Genomic DNA, 20,732 nt, shown 5'->3' on the forward strand with positions numbered 1-20,732 from the left:
TGCCAGAGGCAAGGCTGTGGATTCATCAACCACATATTCAAATCGGTATTTTGAGAAAGCTAATTTCTTTTAAGTCCCTGTTGAGAGAAAATGGGTGTTTTCTAAATCTGGGAGGACATGATCTGACAACTAAACTAAATGTGTCACTTAAGACAGATTTTCAAATTTAAAACGTCGTCCTCTGCTGAGAGTGAAATGTTATATTTCCTGAGGTGTAGCCAACTCATGGATGGAAGGGAATATTATATGTGTCTAATGGAGAAAGAGATATCCTCTCAAGGTCACAAAGTGAGACCATGATATCTGCAATAGACAGAAGGACCCTCAGAGGAGAGGAGGAGGTGGAGGAGCTGAAGAGATGGTTTAAGTTCCTGTCCTTGGGGAAATCTCCATCCATCTGGGGAGTCGCTGAGAGCGCGGCCAATTCACACGCTCTAACAGGCCCTTAATTTGGGGAAACATATGCCACCGCTTAGGCCTTTTGGAATCTGTTCACATGGCAGAAATTGGTTGTTATGGTGGACATTAGCTGGTAGACTAGAGGAGGAATAAATAATGTTATTTAGAAGTGATGTACACATCATCACTGTCTCCTAAACAAGCTATCTCTTCTTTTAATCTCACTTCATGTATTTGCTCTCTATTGTTTACTCGTGACACTCAGAAATATTGAATTTCACACATTATAATATGGAAATCTTTAAGACCACAGTCTGAGCACATATAATCCATGACACTGAATGCTCCTTGTTTTTATGCATGGGGATACTGCAAATTAAATTCATTCTGTTTCTATGGATAAAACCTGGAGGCAAAAAAACACAGGATGAGTGTTGGAAGAAGTATTCAAACAACTTTGACATATTACCACCTTTCAAAGTATACATGCAAACAGTTGCCTATTGGTTATCCAACAGACAGAGAGCAACATTAGCATTAATTTAGAGTCGTGTTCCTGGTCTTCATAAATCCTGAAGGAAATATTTGTTACTAGCGTTTACTAGCTAAATGCTAAATTTGTCTAGTGGACAGGTTGTGCACAATGACTTTATCAGAGCTTTCTTGCTGAAAAAAGTGTCTGCTTTGGTTGGAAATGAGATTGATGCGAGTAGACTGAACAGTAAAGTTGTAGGATGTAAAACCAAAACTGAGAGCTGAAAAATGCTGAAACATTGCATGGAGCTGAGGACTGACAGTTCTCTGTGGGTTTGTCACTAGAGGCCTAATATAGTCATTTGATCCATTGTTACTATAAAAATACTGACTACTGAAACTTTTAGTGCCGAACTGTATGGAATATTAAACCTCAATATTGTTTTGATAAAAACTGAAATGTATCTGTTGCACTGGGTCTTGAGAACTGGTAACTACCAAAAGATGTCATTGTCTGGTCAGATTAGTAGTCTTGTTAGCTTATTCTTTGATTAAAATGTTTCTCATTTAAATGTAAGTTTTTCCAGTTTTTAGACTATTTTATTAAGGCAAAGTTCTTGCATGACTATTTATGTTTAGACTTTTAACATCTGAGATCATTGGCTTCTTTTGTTTAAGTGAGACTGTGTAACAGTTGCTGAACAGTGGCCACAAATGCTAATGGTAAATGCTAAAACTTATTGTAACAGTAGCACAAGAGAAACATAATCCTTAAGTCAATAAAATGATTCAATACTTTCAGTTATACAGTATCCATCTAAAGTTTGCTAACATTATTGGCCACCATGAGCTATTCAAACTAGACCAAGTAGGGCTGTAGCGGAAAAAAACCCTGAGTGTAATGAAGTGAGTAAATTTGCATTTAATTGCTTATGAATTCGACTTTCCTTTTTATGAGAGAAAGAATGTGTTATTCACAAAGTCGCACTTTACAAAAAGTAGGAACACAATTTAATATTTCTTAAATCTATTAAAAAAAAGGGTATCAACACTGAATCGACTATTGTTTATAACAATGCATAGCTGATCATATGTTTTGTATGTAAAATCGTAATCTGAAAAGTAACAGCTGCCAAGTAAATGTAATGGAGCACAAAGTACAATATTTTCCTCTGAAATGAGGAAGAGTATTAAGTACCATAAAATGGAAACACTCAAGTACTCAAGTAAATTACAGTGAAACCATATTGAAAGGAGAAAGTAAAGAAATGTAGGTGCTTATGTGTTGTTGGTTGGGGGAGTTAGTGCATCTTTCAGGGATGGAACAATCTTTGCCAGTACGCCCATACTCAAATACCTCCTCTTTGAATAAATACAATTTCCAGGGGTCCTGGCACGGTCACTAGTCGTCCAAGCTCTGTCTGCTGCTTACTGGGCTGAATAGCAGTGACATCTTAATGCTGATTATTAACACCCAGCCACTGCGGCGATAGCATCACAGTGTCAAGTTTGCAGTTCACTCTTTACAGTTGCTCCGAGCCTCGACTGTATGCTCCTGCAACACACCATGGCGCTGAGAGAAGTTTCCTACTACAGTGGCAGCCCCGGAGGGAGCACAGAAAAATGTGGAGTGGGCTCTTTCGGTAATTTCAGTCCCAGCCCCCACCATGCACATCAGAGCCTGAGGAGCAGATATGGTCCGAATTGTGAATCCACCCACACTGCATGTCACTCTTCATAACACAGAAACTGTGAGCATACTATCTATGCCGACCACACATACATGTCCACACACACATGCCCACATAAACTCTTGCAGATATACTGTGTTGCACACATGTATATTGAGAAATGGAAAACTGTGGACATAAAGAGATGGAGTCGATTATGGAATCAATATACTTTAGAATAACAACAGGTATTAAATATTCCAACATTCCCTTTGCACTTGTTTCAGAGTGCTTCCAGTCACGCTGCTGCTGTAAATATCTATAATCTCATCTTAATGTTACATCTAAGGTTTGATAATGAGTGGGAGCTTGGCATGTTGGCACGCTCTTTGTCTGCCTCCTGATACTTTCCACTTGGCTGAATTACCCACTCCACGATGACTCGATGCAGCAGAGCAAAAAATGATGCTTCCCATTCCCCTGTGTATTCAGATTCTTTCAAATGGATTCCTTAGGCCCCCCTCATGCTGCAGACCCAAGTGAAGCAAGGATTTTTGATACCCAGCTGATAAGAAAATATCAACTATGTCTAGATTTTTTGAAAGATTTGACATCGTGTAAACATATGCTTATTTGTGAAAACACTCATTTAATTTGTAGCAAAACTAAAAAGACCACAAAATGTTTGATAGACAACTAAGTATATGCTCATTTGACTAAAATGCTAAAATGTGTTGTTTTGGCATTGTTTGATCCTCATTTAGTCTCTGTTGTGAACATGTTTATGGATGCGCTGTAGTTCAGTTGATTGAAGGATATTACCATCAGTAGAAAGAATAAAATTACACGTTAACTGTACTGAGAAAAGAAAGTGCTCAATTACCAAGCAGAATAACAGGACAGATTTCAATTTAGATTATTTTAGTTTCCATACCAACCTAGGTTTCTGTGCCTGTACAAATTTACGGAATTATTTATTAAGCTGTTTTACTTCCAATGTGTCATGACTCCCCCTCTAGGTGTCATTGATTGGTTTGACCCATCACCTGTCTCAGCTCCTATCAGCACTGCAATGCTCTTGGTGCTCATCATTCTATGTGCAGGCTGGGGGTGGGGACTGCACACACCCTGACCTTTGAACTTGTGTTGACAACTCAACCGCCTCAAGTTGCAGAGGAGGCTCATGCGTGTCTTGGTTAGCATGGCAATGACATGAGATGTAATATCCCAGGAATATATTGGCATGCAGCTCTCACTTCTGCATTGACATTCGGTCCACAGAAAGATAAGATATGGCAGGCAGTATGCAAAATATGTCAATATTGTTACGCTGGGATCCTTTTTACTTTTATGTTTATTTACAATATGGATGGATGGACTGAACAACACATCAAATAACTGCTGTTTACCCAAATTCCAGCAATATTGGTCAATGAAATGACATTACATAATCCTTATTATCGCTGATACTGCACCCTTTCCACAGCAACAGATCTCTAATCTATATGATGAGTGCATTGATGCATTGAAGCAAAGTGAATCATTATTCTATGGGGTTCAAATGTTCAATGCGACCTTTGTCACGACATCCCTCCTCTCTCTTTCTGCCTTCCTGTCACTCCTCACCATGTGCTAAAAAGCAAAGCGCACAGATCTTAAAATAAACCTTTCAAAATAAAATAGCCCAGAGATAGTCAAGTGGTAAACTTCACATCTGGGGCCCCAACGGCCAAGGACAGAATCCCACCAAAACTTTTTTCTCCTGTCTGACTCCTGTCTGTCCAGTCATCCAATGCCTGAATAAAGACTAACAATATTATGAGTCTAAAGCTTTATTAATGGCCCTTAAAGCAAGGTTTGCAACTAACAGTTATTTTCATTATCAATTAATATGACAATTACTTTCTCGCTTTATTGATTAGTCCATAAAATGACAGAAAATTGTGTAAATACCCATCACAACTTCCTAAAGCCCAAGGTGACATCTTGCTTGTTTTGACCAACCAAAAGTCCAGAAACATTCAATCTACAATTATGTAAAAGTGAAAAGCAGCAAATACTCATATTTGAGACTATGATCGATCGAAAAATAGCAGAAAAAATAGTATAAATACAAAAATTCTTCGAACTCGAAGTGTAACAAAAGCTTTGGATGGAACCAGAGCTGAAACGATTTGTTGATTAATCAATTAGTCGAGTGACAGAAAATGAAACATTGTAGTCATTTATCAATAACTCCTACTATTCTCTATTGTGGTAGATTCTCCATTGTAAACATTTGCTTCTTTTCTCTGAAAATGAATGACTTTTGAAGATGTCACCTTGGCCTGTGGGATACTGGGATGGACATCTTTTACTGTTCACTGACATTTTATGGACCTATCATTACTTGATAAATGGAGAGAATAATAATCAGTAATGAAAATATTCTTCAGGTGCAGCCCTAGATGGAACATGCAACATACCCTCACTATTGACATTCTAATCCCTTTCCTACAGAAGGAGAAACATTTAGTCCTGAGGCTTGTAGTGGAGGAAAGTTGTCAGCATCAAAAAGGACCAACTCTCTGGAAACATGACCATGTTCAGCAAATTTAATGACAATCTGTCTATTAGATTATATCTTGTGACTAAAGTACACACCTCAGGTACCAAAGAAAGGCACAATGAAAGATTCATCCTTTGGGAAACGGAAAGGGGCTTAGTAAATTGGTCTGATGGTGGTGCTATGGGAACAATCAGAGATTCACAAAAATCACTACGAATATCAATCACCACATCAAATTTTACTGTCATCTGTGGAGATGTCAAGCTCTGGACCGATGTGTTGGGTGGACAAATGGACTGATAGACTGACCAACATTGTCATCACCAGTGGGGTAAAAATGATAAATGTTAGCTGACATTCATCTCTCTTTAGGCAAAATGAATGAAACGGAAAAAGTGAAATCATATGCCACACTATGACCACTATATCCTGAAGCGCAGCACCAAGATTTGGCTCCACCTAAATTCCTTCTCCCAGTGATGGCTGAAACTAAAGCTCCTTAAACTGCAGCGATAGGCTGCAGAAGCGAAGAATCTTTACTAGCCGGATTATCTCTCTTGTAGCAGCCTGCTCTACAAATGCTTTTCTATCTGGTAAACCATGTAGCTCTAAATTCAATTAGGGCCACATAAACATTTTCATGTGTGGCAAGTGAGCTGTGAAAGGGCAGCAAACAGGCTCAGGCTGCAGCTGGGAGAGACAAGCAGGGCCTGATCTACTTCTGAGGAACAGAGGAGGGAACAGATTTGAGTTGCTGCAGGAGATGCACTGTAATATTTAGCATGCACCGAACTAGCTGCGTTGTGAGAGTCCAAGAGTGCGTGTCTTTTTATCACTCAGTGTGTGTCTGCTGCTGTCATGTTCCCATCCATCTATCTGACTCTGTATGCCTCCCCCCTGCCTTCTCTCATCACACACAAACAAATACAGACACACACAGAGTCTCTTACCCATGATTTTCAGTCAATTACAGAATCTTTTTATCTGCCACAAAGCAAGAAATTTATCTATGCAGGATTTTTCTAATGACATCCATCCAGCTACACTCTGCATTTACAACATCCAGCATATGCATCATCCATTATCTAAGAGTACTGAGGCTGTATATACTCAGCGAGGCTGCAGCTCTAAAGTAAGGGTAATGAATAATCAGTGGTCTCTCCCTCTCGCTCTACTTCTCTCTCTGTCCTCTTGTCCTGCAGCTCATATTACACTTCATTATTATTTAGGCTACCCACTCCCTCTAGTGATGGACAAAGGCACTGCCTAAGGAGCAGCCGGCAGGCAGGCAGGCAGCAAATGTGGGACCACAGGAATGACAGGAAGAGTCAGCCTCCTTCGCTACAGGCTGGATGGCGTGCCAGGCTGCTGGTGGGAAGCACAGCAGTGGACTAAGAGGAACACTTGTTTGACAAGAACACACAAAGCAGTCACTTCCGCATAAAAATGACCGGTTTAGTGGAAGTGTTACATTCTGGTTCTGAAAGTAGGGTGGGCTAAAGTGCTAAGAGGCACAACATAACAAAATGCTTAGAAAAACAGGCAGAGGGCAAAGACAAACGCACACAAAGGCACACAAACAGTCTTGATTAAACTGCTCTCTGCTGTACAAAAGCATGTTCATTTAAGTGGCGCAATGTGATAATTACCTGCGCTGGGTTTCTTCAGAGCTGCATGCTACTCTGTGGGTTCCCAACAATGCCTACTTTCCCTTGGCCCCGCTCCCCTCATCCATCTCTCTGGTCTGGATGATGTAGCGATGCCTTCACTTGTAGCCCTACCTCGGCGAATGTTAATAATCATACACAGACTCCACTTTCCTATCTACATTCCCAGCACTTATCAGTGGGATATGGTCTTTGAATGATAAACGCTGTGAGCAAGACAACAACCAGGACTGTTGCCTTAATAACCCATCAGTTATTATACCAGATTATGTCCTTTGTTCAGAACAGAGCAGATTAGAACAGTAAGAATCATGCTGAATGTATAGATACATAATGAATATAATGACTTATTCTGGAGCTACATGGACAGAACAAAGGTGAGTGAGAATTCAAGGCACTTTACTGAATTGAATTAATTAAATAAAGTTGCTACAGAGAGCTCACCATGCAACAAATCATTGCTTCAATTTGAGTGGTTTCATTTAAATTCCATTATGTCTTTACACTGACCTGTTTAAAATCAGATAGTAACTGGAATGAGATCTATCCCCTTCAAGATAATTGATACCGCCAGAGTCTGGGCAGGCCACATGGTGGAAATGGGGCATTATTCATAATTCATTAAATTTTACATAACTGACTTACTTTTGAAGATTACAGAACATATTCATTGTTAAAGCTGGAACCACAGACTACAAAGGCATTATTGTATTGACGGCCCAAACGTAATGAATTTAAATAAATCACACCCCATGTTTTGTCTGAAACATACTGTGTAGTTTATTGCTAAACTACTAGATTACCCTAGTGTGTTTAGTGGTGAATCCAGGTGATTCCAGAGTACAGTTTATCGCATTGATGTTGGCCATTTACAGGTTTCGCCCATTTTCCTGTTGTGATTCTGCTCATCTCCCTGATGAAAAGGTCAAGCCTGAGCTAATGCTGTCATAATAATGTGTGGGATAATGTGTGCTAATTGAGATGGCTTTAGCATACGGCTACTATTGCTAGCATGCTGTGTGAGTCAATGGGAGCCATTTGTGCCTTGTGGGAAAAAAGAAAGATAAATGCGATTGTTGTCATGTATCAGGCAACAAAATGCATCATAATCATTGTTAGGTTATTTTCAATTTGAATGTGTCAAGTTAAAGCTCAGTTAATGAATTTTTGATCACTAGCAAGGAACAAAAAAGCTACATAATAGAGCCACCTCCATATAGCCTATCTGGCTAATAAAAATGGCTATCTGTTAGCAAACAGTTGCAGGGCTACCAACTCTCACACATTGACCGTGAGGCTCACACAACTGACACTTTTCACATGCTCACGCCCCATGTCCATTTTCTATGCAGTGAGGAATGAATTCATAACTGATAATGTTGCGAAAAGAGGACACTGACAGACAAGACAGAGCAGCATGGCGCAGCAGCGGGGGAAAATGAGATATATACACAAATCTAATATGTTGTAATGTATTCCCATGACTGAGTAATCTCAGTCAGCGGCTCTTCTGGCAGCAGCACATTGTCTCTCCTTCTCCTCTCACGTCTTGTGCACGCAGGCAGGAGTGAGAGTAAGTTACTATGGTTACAGGATGCTCTGTGTCTCTGTTGCGCTGAAACTTTCTTGTGATCTCCAATATTAGGTTTGTAGGTTACATACTACCATTTTAGGCTACATAATGTTTTTATAAATATAATTTCAAATATGAAATGGCCATTCTTCTGATAATCATTTCCTGTCCTGATACACCCAATTATTTACTGTTCATGATGCATTCTTGGTTTTCATAACACCCTCAATCTAACTAATCTAGACTAGTGCAGGTGGCTGTTTGTTGACTTAATCCAAGAAGTTAGGTGGCGTAGAAATTAGGGGTGTGCCTGAATACAAATACGTCATTCGGCAAAGCACAAATAGTTTGGGGGGGGGGGTTTACAAATATTTGTTTCATACAAATATTTTTAAAATTATTTGTTTTCAGGAAGAAAAAAAAAACACATCAAATACCAGCACGCAGGTCAGTTACATCGTTATTTCAATCTGTCTCCTCTACTCCGCTGTTACATCTATCAGAAGGTCTCAACGAGAGGAGTCACATCCACTTGCTACATGACGCACATTTTCAAGGAAAGTGCAAAGCAAGAATTGCCTTTGAAGTTCTTCCCTAGATGTTACACGGTGTGCTGTCTCTGTGTTATGGGTGTATAAATAGGTAGAGGTCTGTCTGCATTGAGGTGATGAGTAAAGTTTTAGCTCAGTAGTCAGCACACTTGTCTATGATCTGGAAGACTCCAATTCAAGACCCGGTGTGGGGACCTCCTTAGTAAGATAGTTTATTCATAAATACTTATTGTAACACTTTCATTTTCTAAAATTTAAAGTGTAATAAAAACAAAAACAGTAGTCTTTATTTATTCAAATACAAATACAAATACAATAATTTTGCTGCCTCAACAAATATAGACAGTAGTAGTAATAGTAGAAATGCAGGAAATTTGGTTAAAAAAAAATTTCTGGGGGAGGACCACCACCACCATATATATATATATATATATATATATATATATATATATATATATATATATATATATATATGGTGACAAATCCAGGTGACAAATTAAAGGAAAAACCAACATAAAGTGTCTTAGTATGGTGTGAGGCCACCATGTGCTGCCAGAACAACTTCAGTGCGCCTTGGCATTGATTCTACAAGTCTCTGAACTCTACTGGAGGGATGAACACCATTCTCACAAAAGATCTTCCCTCATTTGGTGTTTGGATGATGGTGATGGAGAGCACTGCCTAACATATTAGTCCAAAGTCTCCCATAGGTGGGAGATCCATACTCATCAAACCATTCAGTGACCCTTGTGCTCTATGGATGGGGGCATTGTCATCCTGGAAGAGACCACTCCCATCAGGACAGAAATGTTTCATCATGGGATAAAGGTGATCACTCAGAACAGTGACCCTCTAAGGGGACAAGTGGACCCAAACCATGCCAGCAAAATGCCCCCCAAAGCATAACAGAACCACCAGATCCCCTCACTGTAGGGGTCAAAGGGGTCAAGCATACACACACATGCACATATATAAATATATGCGTCTGTGGCTTGATAAATGTTCAAGTGTCTTCAAAAGCTAGTTGGTTTACTTTGGTTTTCTTTCTGAGCTTTTTTGCTAAAAAAAAAAATGCTGCAGTGAACCATATAGCAAAAGTGGGCTGTAACCCAAAACAATGAGCTAACAGAAGCTGAAAAGAACTCTGTACTGAGTTGGGTGTAAGCTAATTTAGCAGAAGTTCAGTGCTACAACTGACCCCTGTCACATTTTGTTCATTTAATTCATTATTAGTGTGAAAAATATTGATAAATGCAGGTTATAACTGTCCCTAAACCACAATAAGGTACAGCATCCAAATAAGTCTTACTGTGGCTGAACTGTTACTGCCTTATTTTCACTGTAGCCTGAAGGTATATGACACTCCAAGAATGATACTGAGCACCATTGATTGTAAAGGCCCACTATCAGTCTCTCTATGACAGGACTGGGGCAGCACTGTGGCTACCTTTCCTGAGAATTATTGGGATTTAGAAGGTTTAAGCCTCCACTTTTGGGCAAGAAATGTACTAGAAGGTGCCAGGTTTGGAATGACTAAATATACTTTCCATCAACAAATGACACAACGATATAACTGAACATTCAAGAGGGTTTCTTCATTACAACTACTACAAAAAAAGTGATAAAGTTTACATTAAAAAAGAACAACCCCTCATTGATGCTGCCTTTTATGTGCTGCTCTCAGCACGACAAGCAACACTGCAGAAAATCACTGTGCTGTTGACGCAGGCAAAAAAGAGGCTTGCAAGCTGGAGCACGTAAAAAATGTCAGACTAAGGATATTTATTTAGTTACACGCCTGTTACCACTCATTACTCAACATTGCTGCTTGTGTTCAGTACTACCTTCAACTGAAGACGCTGTGAATAAAGTAGGGGAACAAACAGAGGAAGGGGGAAAACAAGCCACAAGGGTCAAAGTGGGGCCACTTGGGGATGTCTTTATTACACTAGCATGAAAAAGAGATTATTTAGCTGTTTGGGTTAATGTAAAGTAGAGGAGACATCAGCGCTTTCTTTGTCATTATGGGTTTGCTATGTACGATTATCCACTTACAGCATATTTGGGCTACAGTGTTGTATTTTTACGTTTTTTAGTTGCTGCAAACAAATTACCTACTGGGGAAACGAATAAAGACTGAACTTTTTGTGCTTGAGCTCTGATGCTTTCTTTGTCAGTTAAAGAAGCAAAAGCTGAGAATTCTTAAATCATCATGCTTCATTAGGTTTTTATGAGTTAGTAGTTGCTCACATCCATTAGCAACTCACATTGACACATATAGTATACATATAAAAGAGCAAGCACACATCCCATACTCGAATGCACACCAACATGCAGATTCACACATCGAAGCCATTTATCACCACATGTGTGACAGCGTGAAGCAACTGCAGTCTAGTTTCCAGGATCTTGACAGCAAACAGGAGCTACGTACATGGACGAATGCAATCTCCTCTCATCTCTCTACTGAAAACAGACAGACGCTGACTGACAACAAAAAGCAACTGCCTCACTCCTCTGTGCATTAGCTAACACAAACTTGATTACAGGTGGCAACAGTTTGTTGTCAGTTGGATCCAGGTGTTCATTCTTGAAAGCAATTATCAGCTAAAACAACATAACAAATACCGTTTGGCAGATATCCTGCCTATGATTCTTTGAGTGTCCAGACAAATAGAAACTCAGGTGCACTGTAAAGCAAAGCAACTGTCCTGTAATGAATGCAATTTTTGTTCAACTAAATTCTTAATTTTGACTAAACAATCTCCACTTAAGGTCAATTTACTTAATTCTGTAGCTTTTGATCATATCACACAATTTTTATCAGCAGAAGTGTCTTAAATTTTCTAACATCAGAAGCTACAGGTTATACCAGAATGTACTGAATTCACCAATTTTGGTGGTGTGTTTCATTATTTAGTTCAACTTTACATGTTTAGGAGGAAGAGTGTGTTATTACTTCTTTCAAAAGTTACACAGTGCTACTTTAAAAGTTGAGATTGACAGTTTATTCTTGATTTTGGAAACAGCAGTTCCTAGGTGACTCAAGGTCCACTTATATGCTAGTTCTGGAGCTTCTGGTCATATCACTCAGTGACATTAATTTTTACTTGTTGATGAGACTGTGTTAGAGACATGCTGTATTTGTAAAAACACTGTCAACACTTAGGTATCAACAAAAACTGACATTTTCAATAAAGTAGTATTTGTTTGTATTTTCTGGTCACTAAGAGCATGAGTAAAAGCCTTTAAATGGGGCCTCAGTGGAAATTAAATGCCAGGTTTTCAGTCTTCATGTCACTTCTATTCATTGACTAAGCAAAGGGATTATTAGCAATGTCTTTACCTTGGCCTATCTTACTATTTATTCACAGTATTTTTCTAAACAGGGTTGTGAGAAGGCACTGTGCTTTCTGTTCCAGTGGAAGCTCCACCCTCACAGAAAACACCTATAAAAGAGCATGAGGATTAATAATTCATTGATATCCATGACTACTCACAGTCTCCTTTATAAGGCAGGATTATATTAGCACCGTACCCGTCAAGCAGTCTAAACAACTCTTACGGCGTCATTAAAATTTTAAAAGCAGCTCAGCATAGAGGCTGGGTAAATAAGAGACAATTACTGTGTTTGATAGAAATGTGATGTGGTTCCCATTCAAAGGAAGTAAGCGCAAACCTTGGTGGGAGGAAAATGACTTATAGCCAGTTGAGGGATGATTTATTTAAAGGGCACTTTTCAAGCTAAGTTCCACATCAGATAGTATGGACAGTCACAAGTTCAGTCACGTACAGCAGCTGCTGGAATATTTTGCTTGAGAGGGGTATTAATAGAAAATTGAAATCCAAAATCATTAGCATCTATCTCCTGCCACCATCAATGAAAGATGCTTACTCAATCTGTTTGGTAATGGGGGATGTTTAAGCAGGTTATTAGCATTAAAATCCAAATGGAAATAAAGAAGCAGACCTGATTGTAAAGTTAATGCAGCGTGCACCCATTTTACAGCCACTTTCAATCTCTCATAGATAAACCAGTAGATCACTTTAATTAGACAATGTGTTAATTGACTGCAGGTCCTGGGGTGTGATGTGTCAACATTAGTCTCCATCAATGACAACCTCCTCCAGGCACGACACCATTCACTCCGACCAAGAGTGAGACATGATACTGAGAATGATTGAGGGTGTGCGTGTATGTGCATGTGTGCATGTGTGTTTTTTGGGGTTTTTTTTTACATGAACATGTGTGTACACGTGTACAAATTTGTGTCTGCCTGTTTGCATGCAGAGTTTGCATGTCCCTGGGTGCTTGTGATTTTGTGTATTTGTGACCTAATGAATACATATCAATGTGTGGGAGGGACAGAGTCTGCTGAAGGAGAACAGCGTGGAAGATAGAGGGAAAAAGTGAATAAAGGCCGAGGCGGAGAGAGAGAAACACAGCATGTGGTCTATCGCTTCACTGTGGTCTGACATTATTACGTGCTCATTGCCTGGCCGTTCTCCCCGGAATGCCCATATTTGGGAAATGGCAAGGGACATCAAAATTACAAGGTATCACACTTGGCTCAGAAAAAAAGTGGATAAGGTCAAAATGCACTGTTCCTCTGGGACTTAGAAGTCTCAAAGCCAAAGCTCAATATTCCCTAAGTCAATCCATAGGTGTTCAAACTGTGCACAGCAAGAGGAAGACAGTGAGAAGAAGCCACGCTACCCTAGTAGGTGGTACCCCGCATTCTCTGGATACCCCTGATGGGAAAAAGGCATTTAATAGAATAGAAATTAAACCAAATTAAATCTGACACTGGGGTGTACCAATATAATTAACACACATATACTTACACACGCACTACTCTCTACCTCGCTGTCTTTCCCTCACACGAATAATGTCAGCACCCTTGTACTGCTGAACGGGATCAGTGGCCAAGCGTATGATTATACTCAACCCTCTGAAGTCATAGCGAGGCGGCTTCCATCAGCGCCTCAGCCACAGTGGCAATCATACAGGAAACATAATGAGGCTATTAGGTTTGGCGAACGCAGCCTTAAAGCCTCTTGTCCAAGCGGCTGGGTTTCTACTACGCACGTGCTCATATCTTCAAAGCTTTTAGTGGCTTGATTTGATCCGAGATCTGCGGTGCACTGCATTGCATCCTGATTGGATGGCTTCCTGAATGGCTTCCTTAATGTTGTAGCAAGTGTATGCTGAGCGCAAAAGAAGATTTTAACATTATGGGACACTTTTAAGTGCATCAGGTGACCTTTAGCAGGAGTTATAAAATGTACTCTCAAATTGTGCTCACCTAGTTAACGTCCAGGAGAAGAAAAGTGGTGGGACTTTTTTTGTGAGAGCAGTCATAAGGGTTAGATGTTTTTGATAGTAGTATGTGTTAATCTGATATGTTACTGTATTTTTCTGGTTATATTTCAGATGATATACTTGAATGCACTGCCCTTCCCACACAAAACCTTTGTAAGCAAACAATGATTTTTATTCTGCATGGCTAACATCTGTGCTACACATTTAGATATCCTGAAATTAAATATGACCTGCGTGACTCATCCTACACATGGAAATTTAAAAGCTTAGGCACACAGTGTAAGCATTAAGTGACATAGCATGCTTTTAAAACCACACTGCATGGAATCAGGAGGTCAAGAGCGAGCCTCATTCCAGCCCCAACTGTTTAGGAACTGTGGCCAAGAGTTTAACGCTGGAGGCCAGTCAAGACAGATTTTCCATTCATGTTTTGTGGCACATGGCTTCTTGCCACACCATCATACTTTCACTGCAAAAAAAAAAAAAAAAAAAAAAAAACTAGAGACGGGAAACAAATTTGTAGACACTAATTAGAGGAGGAGGAGAGGTTGTAGCGAGGAGAGATCGAGGGATGAGGGAGATAAGGCCTGCTGGAAGGCTACATTATTTATGACATTCTAGTTTTTTCCTTCTCTCTTCCTCCAGAGCAGAAGGCCACCAGGGTAGAGGGAGAGGGAAGAAAAGAAACAACTTTATAATGTATTATCATCAGTAATTTAGGCTGACAGGTCAGAGGGGTTGATGAAAAGTGAGCAGGAGCAAGATCCACCTCTTCATCCTAAATCACATCCCCTTGCTGCAGAGGCTGTGGTTGAAAATGCTACACACGGCTCTGTCCTTGTCTTCCTACACTATGTATGGTGCATATAATGACCATAACATGCAAATAGCAGTCAGGTCAGGTTGATAATGTATTCTACTACAACATTTTTGCTGGATGTCATATTCTAAAAGACTCCTGTTCTGAAAGATTATGACGTCCTGCAAAATGTATTGTATTTTCCTGATCCTTAAGTTTAAATGTTTAAAAACGAGCACGTGCATTACAACATGCATGAGTGTAATGCCCAGTGCGTGTGTGTTTTTGCTGCATGACATTTTTGCCTTCAAATGCCACTCACTAGCCTGCGTGTGTTCCTTCGGTTCTCAAGAGGGATCTGGGAATTTCAAACACACACAGTCAGTCCTGATGACGTGCCAGATATGACTGACCTGCCTCAGCATGAGTTCTCACGACTTTAAAGACCACTCGAGTCGAGCTCATACTCGCACCATCTTATGCTAATTTTCCTCACCCCCACCAACGGATGGAGGACAACAAAGGCAACGCCATGTGCTAAAGTACATGAAATAAACATCAAAGGGTGAAAATGTGGCATTGATTAACCAAAAATAAGCTGATATTTATGGTTACGTTTTTTTTAAAGGAACATATTCATTGTGATTATGCTGTTAGGATGAAATCTCAAGGTTCCCCTAGAAGAGATGAATCTTTCAAGATCACATTAAAAGAGACACTGCTAAAGCTATCCATTTTATATTCAAGCTGTCAGTCACAATGCCATTATGCTCAAGACTGTGGAGGGTGGGGGGTTACACAGCCTCAAAGATACTTGAGGAGAAAGAACTTGTCATTTTGCTGTAGAGATGCTTCATTGGAATTATGCCCATGAATATTATAAATGACAGTTAGTCTCAACATTGCTACCTCTACATTCCCAGTTAATATCAAAGGTTAAGGCTTCAACATAACCATGAGACACGTACAACGACAGACAGAGAGAAAGAGAGGTAAGGCAGTGGGGGCAGAGACAGTGAGTTGGACAGGTACAGAGAGACAGTGAGAGTGCATTAGCCTTGTGTACACGCCTCAGAGGACACCGCCCCCCCCCAGGGAACCCACAGCAGCGTCATGTCCTCCAGGAGGTAGTCACAGTACAAGACACGGCCGACCAATCTGGCTGAAATAGGACTGAGAGAAAGTCTCTGCACCAAGAGGTGGTGAATTTATGCTCAATGCCGAGGCCAGTCAACCAGACAGCATACCAGTGAGCCAGCTGAGATTCATTTACATTTATATTCTAGGCTTTTAGTCCAGTGGAATTTAAATGGATGAGCAGGTAGGGATTTGCTGTCCTGGCTAAAGGTCAGTGGAACAGGGCACATGACTGCCATCCATCCAATCAGTCCTTCAGGATCAGTTATGTTCCACCAAAAAAAAAAAAATTATAGTACCAATAAGTCCTCTAACATGAATAATTAAGCAGGTTGTTTGTCCATGCCTTCCAAAACTGACCCATATGAGACAATGATTGTTGCCATGTTTAAAAGAACTACTTGGTTCAGATTAGGGAGAGATTGTGGTAAGGGTTGAACAAAACCAATGTGGTCAAGCTTATGAATTATCAGTGTCATGCTAAACTGAAGAACTCTTTGGTCAGGGTTAGGGAAAGATTGTGTTCAAGATTTTTTTTAAAAACAACAAAAGTAGGAGACATGGTGCAAACAGTGGCCTCCATTGTTAGGGTCGGCCACTTTGTACACCTGACCTCCTTCCCAAGAGGTTTTGCTGTGCAATAAGGCCATCATGCTATAATGACTGTTGCTTCTAAGAGACAACAGTCATTATCCACATGGCCACAAGAGTTACCATGTCAGGACAATATCACCATTGGTCAGTTGCACTTTCTGTTATTATAGTGTGATTATTTTCTTTGTTTTTTTGCCTTTATTTAATGGCAGACTGATAAAACAGAGAACATGGGGAGAAACCCCAGGGTATCACATGCAACAAAAGTCCCCTGCAGGGATCAAACCTTGGACATTGTGATTACATGGTAAACATCTTAGGCCACCAGGAAGGCCCTGGTGGTTTTAAGAATCTAACTAAACAACCAGTACTGTCCCTTTCCTCACAAGGACAGTCCCTGTAGTGAAATGATGTGGGAAAAATTAAGCCTGCAAAGGGTACAATAGGCGGTGAGTACACAGTCAAGGTTAAGGTGACTGATGCGAGCGGGTCATCCATCCAACTAGCCAGTCATCCCGTTAGCCAGCCACTTACTCTTACTCTAACTTAACTACTGCTGAAGTTAAGTTCAGGACTTCAAGCTCAATCTCCTTGTCTTTCCACTCCATTCATCACCAGAACAAGCACCAACAGCCAATGAAGATTAAGTAGCAGATCTCCATCTCTTGAGGATGCTCTTGAGGTCAGGCCTGATTCCACTTCTTTTTCCAATGAAAGAGGGAAAGACTTTGAAATAGAGGCCTCAGTCTTCAAGATAATTATTAAAGATGTAAAGCTGAGGGGCAGGGGCACACAATAACCCCCTAACCCTCTCCATCCAGCGCATACTCACACACATGTACATGCCCACACAGACATGTTCCTCTCACAGTGCCTCAGTCTTCACTGCGGGTTAAAAAACAAGTTCATGTACCGTTCCATAATCAGCACAGACAAGACTGAATATGTGGTTGTTGTTTTTTTTTTTTTTTTTTTTTCAAACAGAATAAAGTGAGTGGAGCAGCCAAAACAACAACAAATTAAGCTTGTGAAACCCATTGGCTCTCCGTGAGCTTACATGGTTGTGTAAATGACTTTGATTCATTTTTTCTCATTATTCTCTTTCTATGAGGGCCCTCTTGTGTAAGAGGGGCAGTATGTTCATCCATTTTGTGTGCAGAATGGGCTTGACTATGGTCTGTGTCATTTCAGAGAAGTAAGCGGTACTGTGAGAACTATTTGCTACTGCTGTAAAGATTTACACATGTTATGGCATGAGGTTGCCCCTGCCTTTGACCTATACAGTAATGTTGTGACACTCAAAGGACTGCATGCTGCCTTCCTACACTGCAAGGTAATCTATTAGGGTGCCGGTTCTGATATACATATTTTTACAGTCTTAAATTGAGCATCTAGCATTCTCTAAATGAAAACTGTATTTTTGAAGGTAGTTGTTTCAGACATTGGGAAAATAAATATCTATTTGTGTCTACTGTTAAAGTGTTAAATGAAGAGATTTTTTTCTCAATTTCTATTTTGCATCGCTACTGTCACAACGGTACAAGAAAGTGTTGCATTTAATCCCTGAGTCTATGTCATTAGCCACCATTGTTTCAAGGAGGCACAGATCTCTTCCTTGGTGATAATGCAGATGGGGGTAAGACCCAACCTCCAAACACTGAACACCCCCCTTTGGAAAGTCTGTGGTAATGCATCCAGGCTGACACCTTTTTTTATTTTCAGAGTAGAGACTGTATGACACAGAAATGCTGGTCACCATTTACATTTGAAAAGTATATTGGTCCTACATATTTAATAAACCTGGACGAATTCACTGTTTTAGGTGTTCAGTTCAGCAACCAGTAAAGCCTCAAATTCAAAGGAAGCATAAGCAATTAGAGAAGAAATTCATGATCTAACGAATTAAAGGATTTATGGTAGATTGAGCAATAATTTATAACTCCCTCCTTCCCCAATCGATTAATTTGGATGAAAAACCTCGCTTCATTAGGGAGGAATGAATCATGCATTAGCATATCTCAAATTCGGCGCAAATAAATCATAAATATTTTCCCACTAAGGCTATAAATCACGACAAACTAAATATTAAACTCACAATGTAGATGTTAGGATAATGTCACAAAACAGCAGTAGAGATGCAGTAACAGAGAGGGATTTTCGTGGGTAATGGGAAAGTCAAAGGTCGAGGCCGAATTCAATTCACAGTCGCTGCACAAGTCTGGCATTTAGGGAACAGTGTGCGTCGGTGCGCATCTGTAGCCTCCAGTGCACCTGTTAACAGTGAACCACAACTCAGCGGCACGACAGAGCAGAGTCTCTGCTCTGAGCGTCAGGGAGTTTATTCACCCAGCAGCTCAAAATACCCCACTCTTAGGAAGGAGTTAATTTGAACTGTGGAGTCGTGAAAAGCAACTAAATATACAGAAGAAAAATAATAAACAAGGGCTGTACTTACGCTGCTGTTTTGCTCTGACCAGTAGACCACCGCGTGGTTATGCGCGGAGTCCCCCGTCAGAGCGAAAGTGCTGCTGGTGAGCTTGGGCTCATCCTGCCGGTTATTCCCTCTCCCTTCATCCCTATTCCATCTGAACTCGGACCTGCCCTGCCTGTGTCCGTCTAACAGCGAGCCCCGATCCTCCGAAGTGCCTGCATCCACGTCAGACCGGCCAGTCCACCCGCTCTCGCTGAACTCGGCAAACTCAGGACCGCTTCTTCTCGCTCTCCGGAGCGCAGCATCCTCACCCAATTCGGGCTCCCCTTTCTTGTCATTGCCGCGGTGACTTTTTTCACTGGACCCTGATGCATCATCTTTTGTACTAACTCCATCCAAACTGACATCTTGAGGGAACTGGGGGATATCCTTGGCAGAAACGCCTGTCTCATGGTCGTCGTCCACTCCAGTATTTTGGTCTGCAACCCCGAGTTCCCTAAACTCTACTCGGATGTTTTTTAGGGGGGTCGGCTCCTCTGTCGGGTCAGTGCGCATACCCAGCTGTAATTCCTCCAGATGAAGTTGAACTGGCGACGGGCAAGATGCGCAAGTTATCTCCGCCTTGACATTTTGTAGGGTATGAGCGGCTATCATCACCCAGATACCCAGAGATAAGTGCAAGCCTGGGCAGAAGCCAGCCCAAGTCTCCATCGTTGACAGAGATTTGGGGGGGTGAAGGACCGTTGGAGACCTTATCCGACACCTCAACTCCCTTCACTCAGGTCGATATGGAATAACTGACGCCTCGATTGTCCGTCTGGTTATTTGGGGGTGGGGGGTTGCTCTTCAGCGAAACTGTTCACGTCCAAGGATCTTTGGTCGGGAAAGCCACCACACAGGAGGGAGGAGCTGTATCGCAGCCAGCTGCCGAGTGTGCGTCCGGAAGAGACAGGAGGGAGTGAGAGAGAGAGTGAGAGAGAGGGGGGGGGGGAGAAGAGAGAGAGAGAGAGAGAGAGAGAGAGAGAGAGAGAGAGAGAGAGAGAGAGAGAGAGAGAGAGAGAGGAGCGCTGTCCATGGTGCTGAGCCTTCTCCTATTCTTTACACTTAAAAGTAGTTTAGATATGACCTATGCAGAATAGTCTATAGCGCAAGTCATATCATAATCTAAAATCAATCTTTTTGAATGCATTATATTTTTCTTATTTATTATATATTTTTGTTGTGTATTATATTATCTTACCTGACATTTTGTAATATTGAATTTTGATTTAATTGGACTTCGATTCGACTTCAATCATTATCACCAGTATTAGCCGTATCACCCCGGATTTACACATCTAATGACTCAATCTAAAGGACTCTGTTAATAAATAGAATAAAAGTAACAAAAACTCAACTCAACTCAAGTCAAATTATATGCAGTGTATTTTTTTATAGAACTACAACAGACCTGCTCATCTGTGCGGTGGCACAACAGCACACGTTTTTAGGGCGATGGATCCTCTTCCTGTGGTATTGAAACCATTGCAGACTTGTATTGAAACGCTAGACAACAAATCATTTCCT

At 40.7% G+C, this 20,732-nt stretch overlaps 1 protein-coding gene across 1 annotated transcript in view; it reads right to left on the reverse strand.

Annotated features, from left to right (window-relative positions):
* sorcs3 (sortilin related VPS10 domain containing receptor 3) overlaps positions 1-20,092 on the reverse strand; it is a 204,857-nt gene extending 184,765 nt beyond the window's left edge. The window contains exon 1 of the mRNA XM_042396082.1: positions 19,191-20,092. Within this exon, the coding sequence (XP_042252016.1) occupies positions 19,191-19,877 (687 nt within the window). The 5' untranslated portion in view covers positions 19,878-20,092. The remainder of the gene's footprint in view (positions 1-19,190) is intronic.
* Positions 20,093-20,732: the final 640 nt, after the last annotated feature.

The sequence above is a fragment of the Thunnus maccoyii genome, chromosome 2 (genome assembly GCF_910596095.1).
Source record: "Thunnus maccoyii chromosome 2, fThuMac1.1, whole genome shotgun sequence".
NCBI classification, from domain to species: Eukaryota; Metazoa; Chordata; class Actinopteri; order Scombriformes; family Scombridae; genus Thunnus; species Thunnus maccoyii.